Here is a 22,071-nt window from a genome sequence, read left to right as displayed (position 1 = left end):
AAAATATGTTTTGCATTTAAAACCAGTTTATTAAACAGAGGAAGTATCTGGTGTTAAGGAATTTATTTTATTATTTCTGATCAACCTGTCCATTAAGATTTTAGAAATAGAAGATCTCATGCTCTCACCTCATTTTTATTCATATTTTGGAAGAGGAAAACAAGTTTTTCTGCTTTGTCAACTCCCAGTTGGTTTCTTAACTTTAAATGAACTAGTCATAAACTGAAATAGCTGAATAAACTGAAATCAAGAAAGTATTCTCTCTGCACCCGTAGAAGAGGCTACTGTTATCAAAAGCTGGTTTTAGCACTCCAGCAAACTCTGGTTTCAGGTGTCTAGCCAGTGACTTCCACCAGTTCAGTGGTCTGACTTTCTTTAAAACTTTGCAGCAAAGAGGTACTACTTAATATTAATTGTTGTATTTAATGTAAACAGTTTTAATAGATTATATGTAGTTTAGACATAGGTTAACATAGGTTGTTAATCTCAAATTTAATTTTAAATAGAATTAATTATTACAAATAAATCTATAGTTAACTTAAATGAAAAGAAATTTTGAAATAAAAAAGTTGTTTATACACCCTGATGTATAGGGTACGGTACTAGATACTGCATTCAATGGCAGAATGTGGCATGTTAACTATTTTAGACTGCCTAGCATTTGAGAATAAATTGCTACAGATCTTTACTGTAGAACCCACACTATAGAGACAATATTTTCTGCTGTAGGTTCTCTATTTTATTTTATTCAGTTAGGTCCTGCCGTTGCTTTAAGATGTTGCTTTAACATTTGGAGTACATTTTTCTTTTCATTCCAAACTATAGAAACCAACCTTCCTAAACACTGGAATTCTTACAACCAGGGATCATCTTGAATCCCAACAGTCTCAAATTTAGGAAATCTATAAAGGGATTTTCTGATGAGGCTAATCTACTGGTATGGCTGTAAGTAAATTTTGACACATTTTAGAATCTTCTGCAAACCTGCCAATCTACCCTAGGTTTCCAGGTAGTCGCCTGGGTTGTGGAGTATTATCTCACATATGTGGAAGACATTATTTTCAATACACAGATCTTGTTTGCCTCTAATGGCTGATGTATTATGCAGACCTTAGTAGACATTTGACCCTGTGCAGTGCATCTTGTTTATTTTTACAATTATTCATGAATTTGGCTGTTTTAAACTGCATCCTAGATGCACTGTTATACAACTTAAAACCATCGATAGACGAGAGAAACTATTATCCTATTTCATGCTTTATCATCATATTTGAATCTATATAGACAACTTTGCCTATCCTTCAGGCAGAGGAGTAGTGTGTGTATGGTGATGTCAGGAGGGTTGGGAAGAAGGATATGACAGTGAGCAGGTGAGAGAGAAGTAATGGAATTGTACTCTTCACCATTTTCTTCAGCAACTGGAAGGAAAATCTCCAAAACCCCACTCCTAGTGTTGCTGACTAGCATCCCTGCCTCAGTTACCCAATCATCTGCCAGCAATGCTCTTCCTACTTTCAATTCCAACTTCTTCCAATTAAAATACAATCAGTCCTGGGGAATGCAGTTTTTCAACCAGTAACATGGGACATCTGGTTTACTAATGCAGCTTTTACCACCATGGACAGCGCCCCTCTTCTCTTACATTAAAGCTTCTCCTAGATTGTTTGTTTTTGCTTATGCATGTAGCTGTGTGTGTCTACATGAGCATATTTTAATGCAGCAATAATATAAAATAACAAATATGAAGAGAGAACATTCAATTAAATTGTGGAATAGTCCCCCAAGGAAGCAGTGGAAACCCACATGGCTTGCAACATTTAAAACTAGACCAGACAAAGTACTAGCAAATGTACTCCAAAGAAAAATTCTGCCCTGTGAGTAGAATGGACTTCACCTCTCTCAGTCCTGAGACTTTTCCGTTCTCCTCTGTTGGGGAAGAGGTAGAGGAATCTAGCCCAGGGAGCCCGTTTTGCTAGTTCAGGACTACTCCTGATCCCTTGCAGCCTCCCTGAGCTGCTTGCATCTCTCCCTGGACTTCAGATTCTATTGTTCCTGCTCTGTGGTTCAGGCACCTTGTGCAGCTCCTTCTCAGCCAGACACTGAGGAGCCTCTTTAAATCCTCCACTCCAAGTTTTTCTGTCAAGCACAATCCAGTGGCCAGAGTTATCTGCTCTCTCCTTAGGGCAGAAGTTCATAACCCCTTTCCTTGGAGCCATGCTGTATCTCTGACTGTTATTCCACTCTCCTTAAAACAGGAGTTCCCCCAGCTCTGGCCCTGGAGCTGGGTTCTGATTCAAGCCAGTTACAAGCCCTCAGCCCATTTCTCCTCCAGTTAGCCCTTTCCCTCCAATCAGGCCTTTTACTTTTAGGCTTGGAGAATTCAGTAGGCAGGCCTGCTCATGTATATCCTCACTATCAGGGAGAAGGCACAAACATGCTAGTCCCTTTCCCCAGCTCATCCCCAATGGTTGGGTAAGAGGGATGCCTTAGCCCACCTACTCTGCAATGCTCCTGGTCCTGGGCCCTTAAAGGAATAGTAATGGGTTTCCTTTCCCTCAAGTACTATTTACCCCCTGGACTTCTTCCTCTTTACCCATATCTCCTGTTTCCCAGATCCTTGCCTACATCACTGCTCTCCAACTCTTAATGGGCTATGACTAAAGATGGAAGAGAACTGACCACTAGGACTTACTATGCTTAAGGGGCAGCCTAACTCCATCACAGACAGTTAACATTCATAACAGGACACTTTTAAAATTGTGCAAGCCATTCTAATGATGACTGTGACAAACACCCAGATTAACTTGGATACCTTATGGAATAGCACAATAGTGCTTCCTCATGCAAATTAAATGTTCTTAAATAAATAAATTAAAGAAGATATTACCAGAGAAAAGCAGCAAAGAAGACAGTGATTAATGCATTCTGATTAGGTACCATGTTTGATAACCTAGCAGTTTGAGTATTATTCAGAGTAGCTGTTTTAACTAATCAGCATGGTTAGAATGGAAGCCAAACTAGTCAAGATTAAAGGTAGAAGATTCCTTTCTGAGAAGGGGAGTCTTATAGGGCGGGCATAGGGCAGTTAAACTAAAAGAAATAATGGTGTAAATTCTGAATATAGCTTTTACCCTAGCATTTCAGAACATCTGTTTAGTGTGTGACTAAACTAGACTGACTGGTTCAAGTACCTTGGTGGCTGGGTCACGGAAGATGGTGAGTTTGAACATGACATACAGTGCAGATTGGGGAGTGCTGTAAGAGTGTGGAGTAACATCTCAGGGGTAGTGTATGACAAGCATATGCCACTGAGACTAAAAACCCAACTGTATAGAACAATAGTGCACCGCACAATTCTGTATAGTGCAGAAGCATGCATTATACAGAGACAGCAGGTTCAACACCTACAGGTGTTTCAGATGTCTTTGCACCATATGAGGAATTACAATAGAACTTCAAAGATATGAACACCAGAGTTACAAACTTACTGGTCAACCAAACACCCTGTGGAACCAGAAGTCCTCAATCAGGCAGCTGTGCAGACAAAAAAAAAAGGCAAATACTGTACTGCCTTGGGGCTTTAGCCGTGTGGGGTGGGGGGTGTTCAGGGCTCTGCAGCTCCAGGGGGTGGGGGGTGTTCAGGGCTCCGGGCTGGAGGGAGCAGAGCTTGGGGCTTCTGACCCTCGGGAGCATCAGTGTTCAGGGCTTTAGACCAGGGTGGAGGAGTGCTAGGGCTCTGCTTCCGGTTTCAGCCTTGCACAGGATGCTAAGGCTGGCTTCAGCTTCACTAGGGCTTTAGATATGAGGGCAGCACCTGCTTCCACCCCAGCACTCCCCCTGTAGTTAAAGCTCCAGCATGGCCCCCCTCACTGAAGCTGGGGAGTGGAGCCGTGGGGAGCCCCGAGCCCCAGCACCCCCTGTGGGGCTGAAGCCCAGAACCCCAAGGCTGAAATTGGGAGCAGAACTGTGAGGCTAAAGCCACGAGCCCCAGCGCTCCCCCATGCCTACAGCACTGAGCCCTGGTGCTCCCTGAGACCCCTGCCTGGAGCCCTGGCACCTTGACGCCCTGAGGATCAGAAGACCTGACTCCCCACCACCCGGAGCCATAACTCCCCCTCACAAACCTGCAGCTGAACCCCAACCCCACATATGGCTGAAGTCCATAACCTCTCCTTCAGAGTTACAGAACATGTCAGGGTTATGGACAACCTCCATTCCCAAAATTTCCATAACTCTGAGGTTCTACTGTACATGAAGAGACAGATTTTGAAATAAAAGTATTAGGATTGAAGTCAAACTCAGTAATGTGGCTGACAAAACACAAAAAGTGCAATTTTGCTGGTTTGGAAACATGCAGAAGATGAATGAAAGGGACCTGGTGAAGATAGCATGGCAGGAAGAGAGTGGTAGGAAAGAGACCCCAAAGGAAGCTGAGGAAGCGATGGATGGATTGTATCAAAGAAGATGGTAAGCAGGTGGACCTTAATGCTGCCACAGACAGATGAAGATGGCGGATGCTTGCACAATGATGGACCACAGTTGCTGGGATAATGGGAAGAAGATGATTTCAGAGGATCTAATTCTCCTATCAAAAAGCTACATGATAGAACCAGGCATATAGTACTTTCCAGACATTGTACAATTGAACGTTTTTATAATTATAAAGGACAGCATTTCAGGGCTGCCATTTGCCATGACTACAATCAGAAAATACCTTCCATCTTATCTTATCCAGGTTAGTTTGGTGGATGTGGTGTGGAAAATGCCATAGATCAGAAGCATTTTTCATCCATAACAAGACAAACTCTTTTCACAGAAGTATACTAGGTTGGGTGGATCCTATGTCCAAAAAGTTAAGGTTGAATAATACCACTCCATGACTTAATCACAGATTACGTACTGTTTTATACTAGCAGATATTGAAGCTTAAATTGCTTCTCACCATTTCTCTATGTTTACCAGAAAATGGCACAGGTGACATGGGGGACAGAATTTTTAGCCCTGTAATTGAAACCTAGTTAACACCAGTAGGTGTGTAAAACATATAGTCCAGCTCGCTCTCCCATATGTTTGTTGACTCAGCAGGGTTAACTGGAATATAAAGAAGTAAACTATTTTTTTTCAATAAAATCTACAAAGGTATACAGGGAGCAGATCTGAATAAAGAGGTGCCATTTTTACATTGTCCCTCTGGAGTAGAACCACACTTTAAATAGAAGTGGAGATGGGGTGAAAGTAACAGAGGACTTACCGGTCCCCGGTAGGGGTGGGGCTGGGGAGGGTCAGCATCCCCCAGCCAGCCCATCCACGCTGCCTGGCCCGAGCCACCCGGAGCTCCAATGCTACCGCGGTGGCCGGAACCCTGGGCCCTTTTAAATTGCCAGCCCCGGGGCAGCTGCTCCTTTTGCCCTGCCCTCCCGCCCCGTTGGTGGCCGGGTGGGGGCAAGAGGGGCAATGATGTTAAAGTGCTGCCGTGGCAGCGCTTTAAAGTCAACTGTGTATGGGCTGGTACCGGCGGCCACTTTTTACTGGTACACTGTGCTGGCCTGTACCGGCTTACTTTCACCCCTGAGTGTAGATATCTTCTCATATGGATATGATTGTATTTTATTAAGGTTTCAGAGTAACAGCCGTGTTAGTCTGTATTCGCAAAAAGAAAAGGAGGACTTGTGGCACCTTAGAGACTAACCAATTTATTAGAGCATAAGCTTTCGTGAGCTACAGCTCACTTCTTCAGATGCATATCGTGGAAACTGCAGCAGGCTTTATATATACACAGAGAATATGAAACAATACCTATTCCCACCCCACTGTCCTGCTGGTAATAGCTTATCTAAAGTGATTTCCAGCACAAATCCAGGTTTTCTCACCCTCCACCCCCCCACACAAATTCACTCTCCTGCTGGTGATAGCCCATCCAAAGTGATTACAGCTTTGTATGTCTAAAGTAAAGTGTAATAGTTTGTACCATACTTACAGAAATTTCTTCTCACAAAAATATTGTGAACTTTTTTTTTACTTTACCTCCCTAGTTTCTTCAATAGAGGGGAAGGAGTGTTGGATAGTGATTACCACAAGGGTCAAGGAGCTAAAATTCCTGGGGCCTAGTCTACCTATCAGCTGTGTATGTGTAACTCCCATTTAAGTGAGTGGGATTTGCACCTGTGCACTTGTTGGGATAATGAGGTCCTGGCATTTCAGTTCTGACTACCAGTGACATGCAGTATCTGAACTAATATAAATCATTTAATCTGTGTGCTTCTGTTTATTCATAGATAAAATTACTTTAATATTCCTATTGATAGGGATATAAAATATATCTATAGCACTAATAACTCTTCATTATTTTGATGACAGTTCATGGCTAGATTCTATTAGTCCTAAATTTCCCTTGAAGTAACAATAGTTCCAAATATCCCACAGGATTGCCAGCCATTGATTGGTGCAGTCAGTGACAGAGACATTGTAGCTGGTTGTTTAGTCTCATAGTTATTTTTCTCTTGTTTAAGCTTCCTATGCTCCAAATGCAAGAAATTAACAAATGCATTCCTAATATGTGGTTCTGCAGAATAAGTCATGCCTATGTCAATCAATTTCTTCTTCTCTTTAGGATGTGTTTAAAATATAGTCACATACTTAAAAATACCTTTGGCATTAATTTAGTTTTCTCTATTTTTATTATTATGTATTAAATGAATATATATAAATGGAGTGATTCATTATGTATCCTACACAATATACTGTAATCAGTCCACAAATGTATCCAGGCATACTGTAAAAAAGTGTAAATATTTGGAGCACTTTATCAAACCCCTAATATGAAAGCAAGCAACATTTATCAAGTGTTTACTGTATGTAACCTTTAAACAGCTGTACCGTACAATATAGTATCTGTAATTTTAATAGCAGTGTACATCCTTATGTACTTATATACATCCCAGACAAAAACTACATTAAGATGGATTTAAGGTTGGGAGTATGGCAAATGTGTTTCAGAGCTTTTGTAATTATCCCAGAACAAAGCTTTACAAAACTAGGAAGTTCAGAGTTAAAGTTTTAAGGAAATCCAAACTTGTTAAGGTATGGAAATGTGCAGTTATGGCAGCCAAATAACCTTAACTCTACCCTTTAGTGACCATATACACCAGGGGTCAGCAACCTTTCAGAAGTGGTGTGCCAAGTCTTAATTTATTTACTCTAATTTAAGGTTTCGCGTGCCAATAATATATTTTAACATATTTAGAAGGTCTCTTTCTATAAGTCTATAATATATAGCTAAACTATTGTTGTATGTAAAGTAAATAAGGTTTTTAAAATGTTTAAGAAGCTTCATTTAAAATGAAATTTAAATGCAGATCTTATCAGTTTAGTGTGATCCTTGCCCTTGCTTTTCCTTGCTGAGTTTTCCAATGTCTGGCACATATTTGGATACTTTAAGCTGCACACAGGCTTCTGAGTGATCAGTTGTTAACTGGCTCCAAGAGGGACAGAGGACAGATTTCATGTGTGAAAATATCTGTTCACACAGGTATGTGGATCCAAATGCTGAAAGCATTGCAAATGCAATTTTCTTCAAACAGTTAAATTTCACTGGCAGGGACGTCCAGCAGTTCAGAATAGAGGCCCCATGATCTCTCTCAGTAGCTTCAAGTGCACTCCACAGATCTCCAAGCTTTGATGCCCACAATTCTGAGTTTTTTAACTGAATGAGCTGCATTTCGAAATCTTCAACACCCATCCACTGAAATACAGATAAATCCAAGTCGCTTTTGTTGAACTTTTCAGGTTTAATTAGAAAAGAAAGCATTGGGCCAAATTGCTGGAAATTTTGAAATCTGTCAGAAAATTCTGATTCCAGTTCTTGCATGTACATTCTAATCTCAACGTCAAATGCAGTGTGCTGTTCCACGTGGCGTGATAGTGATGTAAGCAGAAAATCAGGACTTAAAAATATCCCAGCGCAGTAGCGCTGGAACAATTTTTAAGATGGGGGTACTGAGCTGTGCCCCCTCTTGCCCCTCTCTGCACTCCTCACTGCCCCAGGCTGGGGCCAGTGGGCCACAGCTGGGGGTGGCTGCAGAGCCCCAGGCTGGCGGCTGGGACTCCACGCTGGCAGCAGAGCCCCCCGGACGGGTGGCCAGGACCCGGGGCCGGCAGAGGGCTGAGCATGGTCAACAGATGGAACCCCAGCTAGCAGAGGGCCGGCGGCTGGTACCCCAGGCCAGCAGCGGAGCCCCCGGGACCGGTGGCCAGGACCCAGGCAGTGTGAGTGCCACTGAAAATCAGCTTGCATGCCGCCTTTGGCCAGGGCTGCCCAGAGGATTCAGGCGGCCTGGAGTCTTTGGCGGCGGGGGTCCTTCTGCTCCGGGTCTTTGGGGCGCTTTGCCGAAGACATGGAGTGGAAGGACCCCCGCTGCTGAATTGCCGCCGAAGACCCAGAGCGGAAGAGCGGTGGCGGGTCCTTCACTCCGGGTGTGTTTGGCAGCACTGAAGGACTCCCTGCTGCTGAAGTGCTGCCGAAAACTCTCATGGGGGCCCCTGCAGGGCCCGGGACAACTTGCCCCACTTGCCCCCCCCTCTGGGCGGCCCTGCCTTTGGGAGACGTGTCATAGGTTGCCAACCCTGATATACACTGATTTTATGATTAAGGCATTATTGCATTATGGTCTCTGCTTAGAAGAAACTGATTTTTAAAGACACATTAGGTTTGTATATGTGTTGGTGTCACTGTGGGGCAGAGTTAAGACTGTTTAGTGGTACTTGAGGTGGGACACCGAGCAGCCAGCTGGTTTTGCTGTTCGGAGTCTGACATTGCTACTGCTGCTTGTGTATAGTGTAGACCGCTTAAGCAAGATGTTACTTCCTTTGGCTGGAGTGATCTTGGGCCAGAACTATGGCCCCAGTTGTTCTTCCTGCTCTCCAGCCTTAGGATGAGAGTGGCTGCTGCTCAGATAATACAGAGACGGGCATGTTATGAAAGCTCAGATGCACTTTGAGGAAGCTTGAGCTGCTGTTGCCTGTTCTGTGTTACTTATTATGATAAACAGAGATCCAGTACTCAGGCTGTAAGTCAGGCTCCATTCATAATCACAAATTGACATGAAACAGTTTTAGTTCTCTAACGTTTAAAAAGTTTTATTGAAGAACTAACATCAGCAGTTCCAGGTAACTAGTACAGTGTATGTTTGGAATACTGGATTACTGAATAAAGTGGCCAATTTACTGGGATGGTTCAAATGCTACTTCTAATTTAGTTTGCTAGTTTAGCATAAACATGTTGATATTTATTTAGGTAGTAAATTGCTGGAGGTAGGGACTGACTTAGGAACTTAGGGGAGGTGCTCAGTGAAATATAATTAACAAATTTCCAAACTGATGGAGAAGTGCTTTCCAGGTCTAGCTCCCTTTCAGCCAAGTCACCCATGGCAGAAAGCATGACACTCCCACTGCCCCACAGATAAAGAACAGTTGATCAAGGTGGGATTTTGAGAGAGGTCTGGCTGCACCCACACTACCATAGCCACTCTATGCATTGCCTATAGCACCTGTGGGACTTAGCCCCATTCAGGGCTGCCCACAGAGGGACCTAGCTCCGTTTGAGAGGGTCTCCAAACTGAGTGGCACTGCAGTGAGGCATGCAAGGTCTTAGCGCCACTCAGGTTTGGCCTGGCAGCCCTTGTCATAATCGAGGTGCCACTGGGCCAAACCTGAATTGCACTGCCACCCCCACACAAGGTTACAATGTCCAGAGTGGGGAGCCAGGCCCAGCCCTATACCAGAGAAGCTGCTGCTGTGGGGGTGCAGGTGTATGGCTCTCTCCAATCTTGTCCCCCTGGGCCTCCCCTCCTGGTAATCTTTCTGCAAGGGTGGACAGGCCTCAGTTTCACATTTTCTCTGGCTCCCCAAGCCTCCTGTGCAGCTCTGGGCTCAGGAGGGAGGTGTTGGCCCTGTGCAGCCGAGCCCCCCTGTGCAGCGCTGTGTTCCCGGGGACGGGGCTATCTCCCCTCCCCCTGGGGGTGTGTGTCGGCAGGGAAGAGCCCCGAGGAACGGTTCGGTGCCGGGGCGGGGCTGCCCCCAGCCCAGGTCTCTCTCTGCCCCGGAGGAGCGGTGGGGTCTGGGGGCCAAGGGCTGGGCACTGCGGCTGTGAAGCCCTCTAGAGCAGCGCAGGGGGCGGTGCGGGGCAGAGCCCGCCCCGGAGAAACCCGCCCTGAGCCAGGCCCCCCCTGGGAGCGCTCCTGGGGCCCCTCCGGCGCTGTGAGGCGGGGGCCCGGCAAGGCGTTAGCCCAGCCCTGCCTCTGGCCCGCGACGCGCTCACCGCAGACCAGCCTTGGGCGGCTGCTACCCAGAGACTGGAGGGCGCAGGGGGAGGGAAGCAGCCGCCGCCGGCCCGCTGTTCTCGGGAAGGCAGAGCCTCCCCTCATTGGGGCTGCAGCCTGCGTGCGAGCCCGCCTGCACAGCGCAGCGCCCGGGCAGGAGCGGAGCCCGCTGCAGCGCGCCGCCCCTCTCCTCCTCGCCGCATTCTCGCCAGCAGCTCCCCCGCATCCCGGCCAGATGATGAACTTTCTGCGGCGCAGGCTCTCGGACAGCAGCTTCATCGCCAACCTGCCCAATGGCTACATGACCGACCTGCAGCGGCCGGAGCCCCAGCAGCCGCCGCCGCCGCCTCCCTCTGCCTCCTCGGCGGCTCCCGCCGCCGCCTCCCCGGCCTTGGAGCGCAGGCAGCCGCCGCAGTCGGCACCACCCCAGCAGCAGCCGCAGCAGTCGGCGGGCAGCAGCTTCTTCAGCTCCCTCTCTAACGCCGTGAAGCAGACGGCAGCCTCGGCCGGCTTGGTGGACGCGGCGTCCGCCGCTTCCTCAGCTGCGGCCAAAAAGTTCAAGCTGCTGCTGGTCATTGATGAACCGCATACGGACTGGTAGGTGCCCCCCTTTGAGCCTCCGCACACGTTCCCCCATCCTGCCCCCCCACTGTAAAGACCCCCCCCCCCCCAGCCTTCCCTCTCTCACGGTGTTGATGTCTATAAACAGCTTTCCTCCTTTTTCTTTCCCCGCTTTTAATGACCAGGTGTTGGGTGGCTCTGGTGCCTGGGAATGCCTGTTTACTTCAGTGGTGAGGGCTCCCCTTTGGGTGGGGTGGGAAGCACCCTGCTTTCCAGGGCTGGCTCACGCAGTATTACAGAAGTGCCTGAAACTCACCCGCTTTGGGGTAAGAAGATAGTGTCAGAACCAGTGTTCTTACAGTTGCAGATGGTCAGTTTGCATGGATACTGAGCATGAGACGATGGTTAGCTTTGGAGCTAGCCGGTGAGGGATACAACTATTTCATTTCTGTTCTGAACCCCCGCTCCCCCTTTTTAAAGCAGTCAGATTGGTTGGTGTCTGTAGAAAAATCAGTTGTAGTTTTGGAAGATGAACCAAAAGCCAACAAATGCCAAGGTACATAAAAGGGAATTAAAGCAATTTTTTAAAGAAATGTACTCCATGGAATATATTTACCCTCCTAGGGAAGAATATACTTGATAGTCTAATGAGATCAAAAGTTATTTTCATCTTGTGTAAACGTGGGAATACTCTACCCAGGTAGGATATATGTCTGATTTGTATGTGACTGTAGTATGAATATGCAGGTGCACACATTTATATGTATGAGTGGACTTGCTTTCAGGCAGGTCTTCGCAATTATGTCGCAGCGTCTAAAATTGGTATGGCTTGTTTATTGATTAATAAGAATACCGATAGCCAGCCTAAACATTTTGCCCATCACTGTAGAATTACATAATTCGAGTTTAAGAGTTAACTTTTTAGTTCTTCTTGTTGTGTCAGGCTATTTTTCTTCTAGTTTAATCTTAATAAAAAATTAAGATTGATGAATTGATATGCTGACCTATTATTTATGCTTGTGTCTAATTAGTACCAAGTACTGGTGTTTATAAATCTATGAGAACTCTTTATCACTAATTCACATCAGAACACCATACATGAGGATGATACCTGCCATGATGTATCATGCAGACAGGCCATGTGTTTGTTCATTCTGTTTATTAACTTTCCTCCTGTAATGTGTACAGACATGATGTGTTGTATTGCAGTCAGCATCATAATGACAATATACAGTTTCTGAACACTGCTTATTAATAATGCAGGCTAAAATCAATAAGGCAAGTTTTTTTATAATGTGTAGAAATTGTTTTATTAATGGAGTCTAAGTATATGTTTATTGTTAATCAAACAACATTTTTATGTACACTCAGGAGCATATTTCAAAACCATTTTACAAGATGTTGTATGTTTAAATGGAGGAAAAACCACAAGTAGCTTAATGGTTGAATAGTAAATAAAAATCCTATCTTGATACAATATTTGAAATCAAATTTAAAAAACAAATGCATTAAGAATAGAGAAAGAAAAACAACATCCTAAAACTGTGACAAAGAAAATTGAATTATGATGCTTTAAATGTTAGGCAAAAAATGGTTTTATGTGTTGGGTAGAAGAAAACCAGTATGACCAATCAGAGCAGATACTTAACCTTCCAGGGACACAACTCATTGTTTTATAGTCTGAAGTTATAAATAGGGGATCCTTTTTCTTTTTAATAGGTTTAAAGAAAAATAAAGTATTTCCACAGTGTACAAATCCCAATTTCAAAATCAAATATCCCTAAATTGCTTGACCAGTAAAGTCAGTCCTTTGTGAGGCCTTTCCATACCTATCAGCATCAGCCTGTGTATTTGTAATGATGAGGTTGTCCAGGTTAGTGTACAGGCACTGTAATTTCAGCAGGTTTATAGTGCAATAACAGTTAACTGAATCTGTCTTTACCAAGACTTGGTAGTGCTGATAAACTCTGTTTTGTAAATGTATGTTGGGTACGACTGCTTGTGCATGCCTGTTAGGAGAGCAGATGTGTTCAAAAGTATACATATTTCTGTTCATGCCTGTTTGTTTTACTCTGTCTTTCTATGGAAACAATACATGGGACTTCTGAAAAGAACAGTTTGGTGGTGGTTTTTTAAATTTTATTTGGCCTAGCTTCTCCTCCTGTTCTCCCCCCGCCCCCCAAGAAATAGCCATTTTGTAATTACAACCTTTTAAAAAACTGCCTAAATGTAAATAGATTTCAAAAGTAAATAAGTATTAGTGGCTTTGTACCTTTTAAAATGATGGAAATCCTTGTAGATATTTGTTGAACTGCCAAATAATTTGACTAGCAGGAAGAAAAACAGGATATACATGATGAATGCTAACCTGAATAAATATTTAAAAATATTTCAACTTGCTCTTGTAATAGATGAATTAATGCATGCTATTCTGTTCCATAATCATGATCTGTTAGCTAGACCCTGTGCTGCATGATGCAAAGACATGCAGTTTGAAAAAATGAGGTATATAGAACTACTGTCAAATGACACAGGAAAAAGATTATGTTCTGAGACAGACAAGTAGCTATTTGAGAAATAAGTTGAGTTGTTTGGGTTTTAGGCTTGTATATAAATACAGGTTAGTTTAATATGAGAAAACAGCTTGGAAAGCTGCTTTTAACATGTTGAGTTACACTGTCCTTATTTTGCAGCTTGAATGTGCGTAATTGTATTTGGGTTACAGCCTTTATAGAAACATAGGAAATGCCAGAGTGGATTAGATCTGTCACAATGGCCAGAACCAGATGCTGCAGAGGAAGGTATAAGAACCTCATAAAAGGTGAAATTTATGAGAAAAATTATGAAAGAAGCAGGTTTCAGAGTGGTAGCCATGTTAGTCTGTATTAGCAGAAAGAACGAGGCGTACTTGTGGCACCTTAGAGACTAACAGATTTATTTGAGCATAAGCTTCCATGGGCTAAAGCCCACTTCATCAGATGCATGCAGTGGAAAATACAGTAGGAAGATGTATACAGAGCACGTGAAAAAATAGGGGTTGCCATACCAACTTTTAATGAGACCAATCGATTAAGGTGGGCTATTATCAGCAGGAGAAAAAAACTTTTGTAGTGATAATCAGGATGGCCCATTTCCAACAGTTGACAAGACGGCGTGAGTAATAGTAGGGGGAAAATTAGCATGGGGAAATAGTTTTTAGTTAGTGTAATGAGTCATGCACTCCCAGTCTTTATTCAAGCCTAATTTAATGGTGTTCAGTTTGCAGATTAATTGCAGTTCTGTTGTTTCTCATTGGAGTCTGTTTTTGAAGTTTTTTTGTTGAATAATTGTGACTTTTAGGTCTGTAACTGAATGTCCAGGGAGGTTGAAGTGTTCTCTGACTGGTTTTTGAGTGTTATAATTCTTGCCATCTGATTTGTGTCCATTTATTCTTTTGCGTAGAGACTGACCAGTTTGGGCAATGTACATGGAAGCAATGCCCCTCTGCACTTACATTACAGCTGTCTTTTGATGCTCTCTAGGGGCATGCATGACCCATCTGATGCCCTAGCTGAATCCTGCTCGATGCTTGGAGTACTGCCAACATGGTGGCTAAGCAGAAAAGGAAGTCACTGGAAATATTTGAACAAGAAAGCTCTGCACCTTAAAAACATCTCTTATTTTGTATTCTGACTGGTGTGGAAAAAGTAAATAAGGATGTGTTATTTACTCCTTCTCATAACACAAGAATTAGGGGTCACCAAATGAAATTAAGAGGCAGCAGGTTTAAAACAAAAGGCAGTATTTCTTCACGCAACACACAGTCAATCTGTGGAACTCTTTGCCGGGGATGTTGTGAAGGCCAAGACTATAATAGGGTTTAAAAAAGAACTAGATAAATTCATGGAGGATCGGTCCATCAATAGCTATTAGCCAGGATGGGCAGGGTTAGTGTCCTAGCCTCTGTTTGCCAGAAGCTGAGAATGGGCAAGAGGGGATGGATCACTTGATGATTACCTGCTCTATTCCTTCTCTCTGGGGCATCTGGCATTGGCTTCTGTCGGAAGACCAGACACTGGGCTAGATGGACCTTTTGGTCTGACCCAGTATGGCTGTTCTTACGTTCGGAGTATATTTTTACATTTAAATGTGTTTTGGTTTTTGTTAGGAGCTTTTGTTTATTCTCTGGCAAGCAGGTAGAGTGCTGAAAACTTCCTAATTGTCTGCTGCCTGGTTTTCTGCATGAAAACTTCAAAACAAGAATGACTGGCAGCACAGGTGAAGCTATACGAAGAATCGGATGAAAGCATCCAAAGCTTTGTGGGTTTTTTTTTTAAAAGGCACACATTTTGTTTTGTGTCAGTACCTTTTCAGAGCATCATGTAGCACTTGTGTTCACTGCATTAGTGATACATTCACCTTGTTTTAGACCCAAAATATATTTATTTTTCAAAGGGTTTTAGGATGGATAGGAGGATTTCTCCATGAACAGGAGATTTTCTTTTTATAAGATTAATGAATAGTCATTTAAAAGCAAATCATTCCTCATCATGTTGTAAACACAAACAGCAGAGTGCACAAGAAACAGAATGTGACTCCCTACAAAAGAAATTAAATTGAGCAGTATATTTTCATTGTCTATGAGGTGAAGTGGTGAAGATAATAGACTTTTAACTTTCTTTTGGCTTTAACTGTCTTGTTAGTAAGAGGTACTACTGATCTGTTCAGTGCAGCGTCTGGTTCTGCAACTCTAGGTTGTGTGTTCGTGTGTTGGGTTTTTGACTGACTGACTGATTTATATGTATTAGTGTCTAGAAGTCCCAGTCATGAACCAGGATCCCATTGTGCTAGGAACTGTACAAAAACAGAACAAAAAAGATGTCTCTTGCCCCAAAGAGTGTACAGTCTAAGTATAAGACAAGACAACAGACAGATGCAGACAGACTGATGGGGTATAAGGAAACAGTGAAACAGTATTGGTCAGTAGGTAGGCAGTGGTCTCAGCACATCAGTAGCATAATAGTTGTCAAGTTTTTTTAGATATCATGGCAAAGGGGAGTTCTAAGGAGGGATTTGAAGGAGAACAATGATATGGCTTTGCAAATGTTTTCAGGAAGCTCCTCCCAAGCATGAGGGTCAGCATGAGAGAAAGCACAAAGGTGCTTGTTTGAAAATTTAACAGGTGGGCAATGGAGGCTGGCCTCATGGTCTGACGGGAGTTGGGAGTAGACATTTCAGTAATGAATGCTAGATTTTAGGTGGTGGGAGGTATGCTGTGAAGGGCCTTGAAAGTGAAGACAAGGAGCTTACCTTTGGTGTGATAGAGAATGGGGACCCAGTGGAAGGATCGAAAGTAACAGGCTAGGAACCTTGTCTTTGCAGCAACATTCTGAATGGATATGAGTGGGGCAAGATTACATTTGTCAAGGCTAGAGAAAAGGATGTTGCAATAATAGAGATGTGATTTCTAACTATGTGTATGGGTAGGAAAGGCCGTATCTCAGACATGTTGTGCAGTAAGAATCTGCAAGACTTAGACATAGCTTGGATGTGAGGACCTAGAGCAGGGGTCTCAAACATGCGGCCTGTGGGTGAGCTATTTCCTGTGGTCCACCATAGGTGCCGACTTCACCCCTCCCCCCTTCGCCTGAGCATGCTGACTCTGCCTACCTCCCAGTGCTTCCCACCGCCAAACAGCTGTTTGGCGGTGCTTACGACTTTCCGGGAGGGAGGGGGAGGAGTGGGGATGTGGCACACTCAGGGGAGGAGGCGGAGAAGAGACGGGGCCGGGGCAGGGATTTGGGGAAGGGTTTGGAATAGGGGCAGGGAGGGGGTGGAGTTGGGGCGGGAAGAGGTGGGGCCTCATAGAAGGGGTGGAGTGGGGGCGGGGCCGGAGGTAGAGTTGCGGGGGAGGGGGGGTGGTTGTATCTTTTTATGAAAAGATGTTAGTGATCTGGCCCTGAGGCCAAAGTACTAGTCCTCATGTGGCCCCTGTGGTGATTTGAGTTTGAGATCCCTGACCTACAGAGAGGCCAGAATCAAAAAAGACTCCCAAGTTATGGGCCTGATTGTCAGTCAGGGTGGTGATACTCCCCACTGACCAAGAAAGGAAATAGTGTGGAGGGCTTGTGGAGGAAGATTAAGAACTCTGTTTCAGCCATGTTAAGTTTGAGCTGATGGCTAGCCATCCAGGAGGAGATGTCAGAGAGAAAGGCCAAGTTTAGTTTGGCCAGGAGACAGGTCTGGAGTAGAGAGGTAGATATGTGTATCATCCGTGTGGAGATGACATATGAATTTGTGTTTGTGGATCAGATTACTCAGATGAGGTGTAGAGGGAGAAGGGAAAGGGCCAAGGAGCTCTGTGAAACTCCCACAGAGGGGTGGGAGGATGAGAAGGATGGTCCAAAAGACACATCGAAGGAGTGATTACGCAGGTAAGGGGAAAACCAGGAGAGAACAGAATAATGGAAGCCACAGTATCACAGGATGGCTGGCCCCCAGAATGAAAATAGGTCCAGCCAGAGCAGGTGCTCCCAGTTGAGCCAGTTAAGTGAGTGGGGCTGCGTGTGGGCTATAAAGTGTCACAGGGAGTTTCAGTGAGGGCAGAGCTAGAAGAGGACTGCAAAATGAAGCTGTAACGGGAGAGAGAGCCTCCTGCAGTGATCCCAGAGGAACACTTCTCATGATGTTGTTTCATTCGGAAAACCAGGCCTTGCATTTCTTTGTTGCACTGTTTGCCATGTCTTACCCACAGGTAGAGGAACTTCATTAAAATATTCCCAAACTGGGTCTCTTTTACAGCCTGCTGCCATTATAGGTTTTCCCTTCTGTGAGAGAATCGTATGGTAGACCTCAAATCAATGAAGGCTACACTCTGAAAGACCTCAAGACTTCTGGAATATGCTGCTCAAACAGTTTCACTTTTGTTTCTACTGCCTGTCCCTCCCTTCTCACATTTATCTCCAGATTTCTTTTCCTTGTCCAGATCTATTCCGCCCCCAACAATCTTCTGTTCATTGAACTTTTTGAAACTTTGCACTTTTAGAGAGAGGTAAGGGATTGATTCTATGTACACAAATTTGCAGAGGGACAATAGGGTTGAGGTCTGTTATTTCTCACCTCTATATATTATTTATTCATTTATTTAGAAACATTTTTGCTCTTAACAAGCATGTTATCTCTGGATGCACAAATCCACAGTTTGAGAAACTAAGCCTCTCTGATGGTATCTTCTAGATTGAGCACTGAGTCCCATTGGGTAGATAGAAAGATTAATTTAAATAATCTATACAGAAGCCCCTGGAACCCCATAAGATTGGGTCCCTAATCCATGAACTATTGGAACTCATTTACAAAACTTTTCTTAAACATTACATGAATATACTGTCTCATACTATGGAATTAGAATTTATAATTCCTATTTCATGATGAGATATCCTTGAGCTATAATGTATCTTAATTAAAATGATCTTTAGATAGGTTTTTTCCTCAAAAAGCATTTTATCAAAAATCAGATTTAAATAAAAATCCGATGTTTAAAATTTAAAAAAAATAATTGATTTTTATCCACCCTGATTACCCATGTTGTTCAGTATACAAATGAAGCTTCTTATCAAGCTCATCTGCAGCAGGAGTAGACTATCATCTGTAATAAAACTTTAAGAAAAATATCATAGCATGTACCCTCTCACTCTAATCAGATATCAGAGGGATGCAGGGAATGTGTTGTCCATCTACAGACTGGTTAGTTAAGTCTAAGCCACCTCACTTGTGATCTTTGAGATGGGAGACTCTGTCACAAAGGGCACAGCAGCTTTATATTAACAAACATTCTCCTGTTTGAAGGTAGGGGACTATGCAATTATTTCCTTCTACTCTGGTCTCAAAAATGTAGATTGATGGTTAGAAGGCTTCTTCTTATATTCATTTCCAAAATCAATACAGCTAGTTTTATATACATGCTGGACCTTAGAGCTACGGACCATCCTACAAAATATCCTTGCAGTAAGTACCCTCCTTTCTCTCAGATTTACTTTCCAACAAGATATAGAGAACTCTACATCCCCTCCCCAACCTATGTATTGCTAAGGAAGACCAAATAACACCTTCTGAAAGAGGGTTCAGTTAACGTGTAACTGAGAAGGTCATAGTGGGTGCAATGGATATTGCAGTTCTTGAAGTTACAGATTAGTGTCAGATACATTTAGAATTTTAAAATATTGTATTGCAGATACTGAAAAGAGTAAGGGCCTAATTGTGCCAAGACTTACTCACGTAGGCAGTGTAGTTAGCCGTGTCAGTCCCAGGATATTAGAGAGACAAGGCGGGTGAGGTAATAACTTTTGCTGAGCCATCCAATAAAAGATATTACTTTTCCCATCCTGTTTCCCTAAAGCTTACTGTGACTGAGCTAGCACTCTGATCACAGCAGCTCCAGTCACACAATGTAGAATGGAGCTGGTTAAACAGAGCTGTGCCTAATTTGTGGGCGGAGGAGAGCTGGAAGGTTAATTAAGCCATTAGGCCAGTGTTTCCCAAACTGGGGTCACGAAATGTTACAGGGGATTCTTGGGCAAAATTTCCCTAATGGCGGACAGAACTGTCCCTCCGGACCCCAGGCAGAACGGGGCTAGCAGCCCGGAGCCCCTGGACTTCCAAGAGCTAAGCAGATCAAAGCAAGCATATCCATCACACCGAGAAGATTTAAACTTCAAGACTCCTTATAAGAAATGGAAAGGGAGGTAGATATTTTTTGCTGTTTTTAAAATTAAATAGGCAGCTAATATTGTTTTAAAAATTATTTTGAAGAACAAGTTTAAGCTTTGTTGTAATGTGCGTTGTTTGCCTGGACTGCTCAAGACCTGAATGCTTGTGTAGGAGGAACACTTTGAGTTAGCTTCTTAAATACCTTCATGCTGTTTCACATCTGATACTCCTTGATGAAACATAGGAGCCTTGTCTTATAAAAGGCTTATTCAAAGTGATACAAGCTGTGAAAGCGAGATCTTGGAAGAGTGTTGCTGTTTTCATAATGTAAAAAATACTGTAATGATTAATAATAATAGTGTGTAATAAGCGTGTCATAAAAACAAATTTTATATTTCCAAGATCACTGCTTTTATAATTTATACTCGGGTAAAGGAGAGAATCCCTGGAAATATTCAGTTTTAGGAGGGGGTTCGTGAGACTTGACATTTTAGTGAAAGGGGTTCAAGGTTGTTAAAGTTTGGGAACCACTGCATTAGGCAGAGGCTACAAAGAGGCACAGGAAGGAAGTAGAAAGGGCGAAGGCGGGCGGGGGAGGGATGGGAGATGAGAGAGATTGCCCTTCCCTGTTTGTTACAGGAGCTTAGGACTCCCTTGGACGCTTGGAGCAGAGCTCTATATAATATGAAGGTGGTGGGAACCCACACTGTAAACAAACTGCACAAGGTGTTTGACCAGTACAAGGGTCTTTGAGAAGTTCGTGAGCTGGAGTAGAGGCAGGAACCAAGAAGGCCCTGTCACATTTATTCATGTGAATAGTTCCACTGAAGTCAACAGGAGGAAGCTGCGTTGAAGATGATGAAAAGAACATGTCTGAACATGCAGGATCTTCAGGTTGGTAACAGCCAACAACAATGCACTTTTATGTAGAAATCCATGATTAAATTGAGTCTTCCTGACTAGTGATTTAAATAAAGTTCTAAAACAATTTGATTTAAATCAAATCCACCCTGTGGGTAATAGGATCAATCCTGGAGGGATGTCCTAATTCAAATGCTTTGGCACAACTATCCATCTCCATTGATTGCTGGTGTAACTGCCCTCCATTAGTTTGAGTAACATCCCTGGGAACCATGTTCCTAATATACTGCAGTGGCGTAATGGGGTTTATAAAACCTGATGCCAACGCAGGGGTTCAGAGAATTAATCAGCCCTGCCTCACAACACCGGCTCTCAAACCTGCATAGGGGCTCTCCAGCTGCAATCAAAACACAAGGAAATGGAAGGGAAGAGGCACACATAGCAGAGGCTGCCACAAATGGAGAGGGAACGCATCTCTTCACAGGCTGAAAGTAACCTGCACCCAGACATAGAAATGTGGGATCACTGAAAGAAGGAAGGGCCTATTCCAAATTATGTGTACACTCATGAGGGAGAGACCACTCTGAGGGGGATGAAAGGCCCAGATTATAGACTAAATGTTTTGTGTTCTCTTTCTGAATTGTCTCCAAACTGGTCACTACTTGTGTGCAAGAGCACACTGTTTCTTTGACTGTGTAATAGTCGATGCCTGTGTGAAGAAGCCTGCAAGCCTTTTACCCTCATTACCTTTTTAGTGTTTCAATTTTGGACACTGGGGTGACCACCTGATGTGGTGCCCAATCTGACAAATTATCTGGCAATTAAAAATAACCAAAATATAATCCCTCAAGGGATCTTATATTTATCCAGACTTCTGTCATGTTACAAATCTTTGATGTTATTAAAATAAACAGCAAAAAAGAATATTTTACACAGATTTTCATTTCTACTAGATACACACTTCTAAAAACAGTAGACTGCTTTTCATGGGGGAGGGGCATTTATGCTCCAAATACCCACCATGTGTGGAATTAAAAATACTACAAAATGTAGCACTTTTCAGATAGACTAGTGCGTATGATACTAACTCTGAAACCTGTCATTGGAAGCTTGGAAATTTTGTAGCTATTTTGTCATGCTTAGAATACATCTTGATGATGGTGATGATGTGAACCTCCCCAATAAATGTATTTGTCTCCAGAAAGGCCTAGGACAGTGGTTCTCAACCAGGGTTACATATATCTCTGGGCGTACACAAAGGTCTTCCAGGAGGCACATGAACTCATCTATGTATTTGCCTCATTTTACAACGGGCTACAGAAAAAGCACTGGTGAAGTAGATACAAACTAAAATTTCATGCAGTGACTTGTTTATATTGTATTATATACTATACACTGAAATGTAAGTACAATATTTATATTACAGTTGATTTATTTTATAATTATATGGCAAAAATAAGAACATAAGCAATTTTTCAGTAATAGTGTGCTGAATATTGACTTAATATAATTTTGAAACTTTACCATGCAGAAGAAAAATGCTGCTTTCCCTTTATTTTTTTAGTAGTTAATGTTTAGCACACTACTGTACTGTATTTGCTTTTTAATTTTTTTTTCTCTGCTGCTGCCTGATTGTGTACTTCCAGTT

The 22,071-nt window shown here is 43.3% G+C and overlaps 1 protein-coding gene across 7 annotated transcripts in view; it reads left to right on the top strand.

The window, feature by feature from the left end:
- The first annotated feature begins 10,133 nt into the window (after positions 1-10,133).
- The window catches only part of SYN2 (synapsin II), a 434,891-nt gene continuing 422,953 nt past the window's right edge, over positions 10,134-22,071 (top strand). The window contains exon 1 of one of the 7 annotated variants that reach the window (XM_073352280.2): positions 10,134-10,913. In XM_073352280.2, the coding sequence (XP_073208381.1) occupies positions 10,552-10,913 (362 nt within the window). In that variant the 5' untranslated portion in view covers positions 10,134-10,551. Of the gene's footprint in view, positions 10,914-11,257; positions 11,434-11,509; positions 11,578-22,071 lie in introns of those variants that run through there. The other 6 variants (XM_073352278.2, XM_073352279.2, XM_073352281.2 and 3 more) reach the window with 6 other exon arrangements.

This window comes from Lepidochelys kempii, chromosome 7 (genome assembly GCF_965140285.1).
Source record: "Lepidochelys kempii isolate rLepKem1 chromosome 7, rLepKem1.hap1, whole genome shotgun sequence".
NCBI lineage: Eukaryota > Metazoa > Chordata > Testudines > Cheloniidae > Lepidochelys > Lepidochelys kempii.
This window is presented reverse-complemented; position numbering and strand designations above follow the sequence as displayed.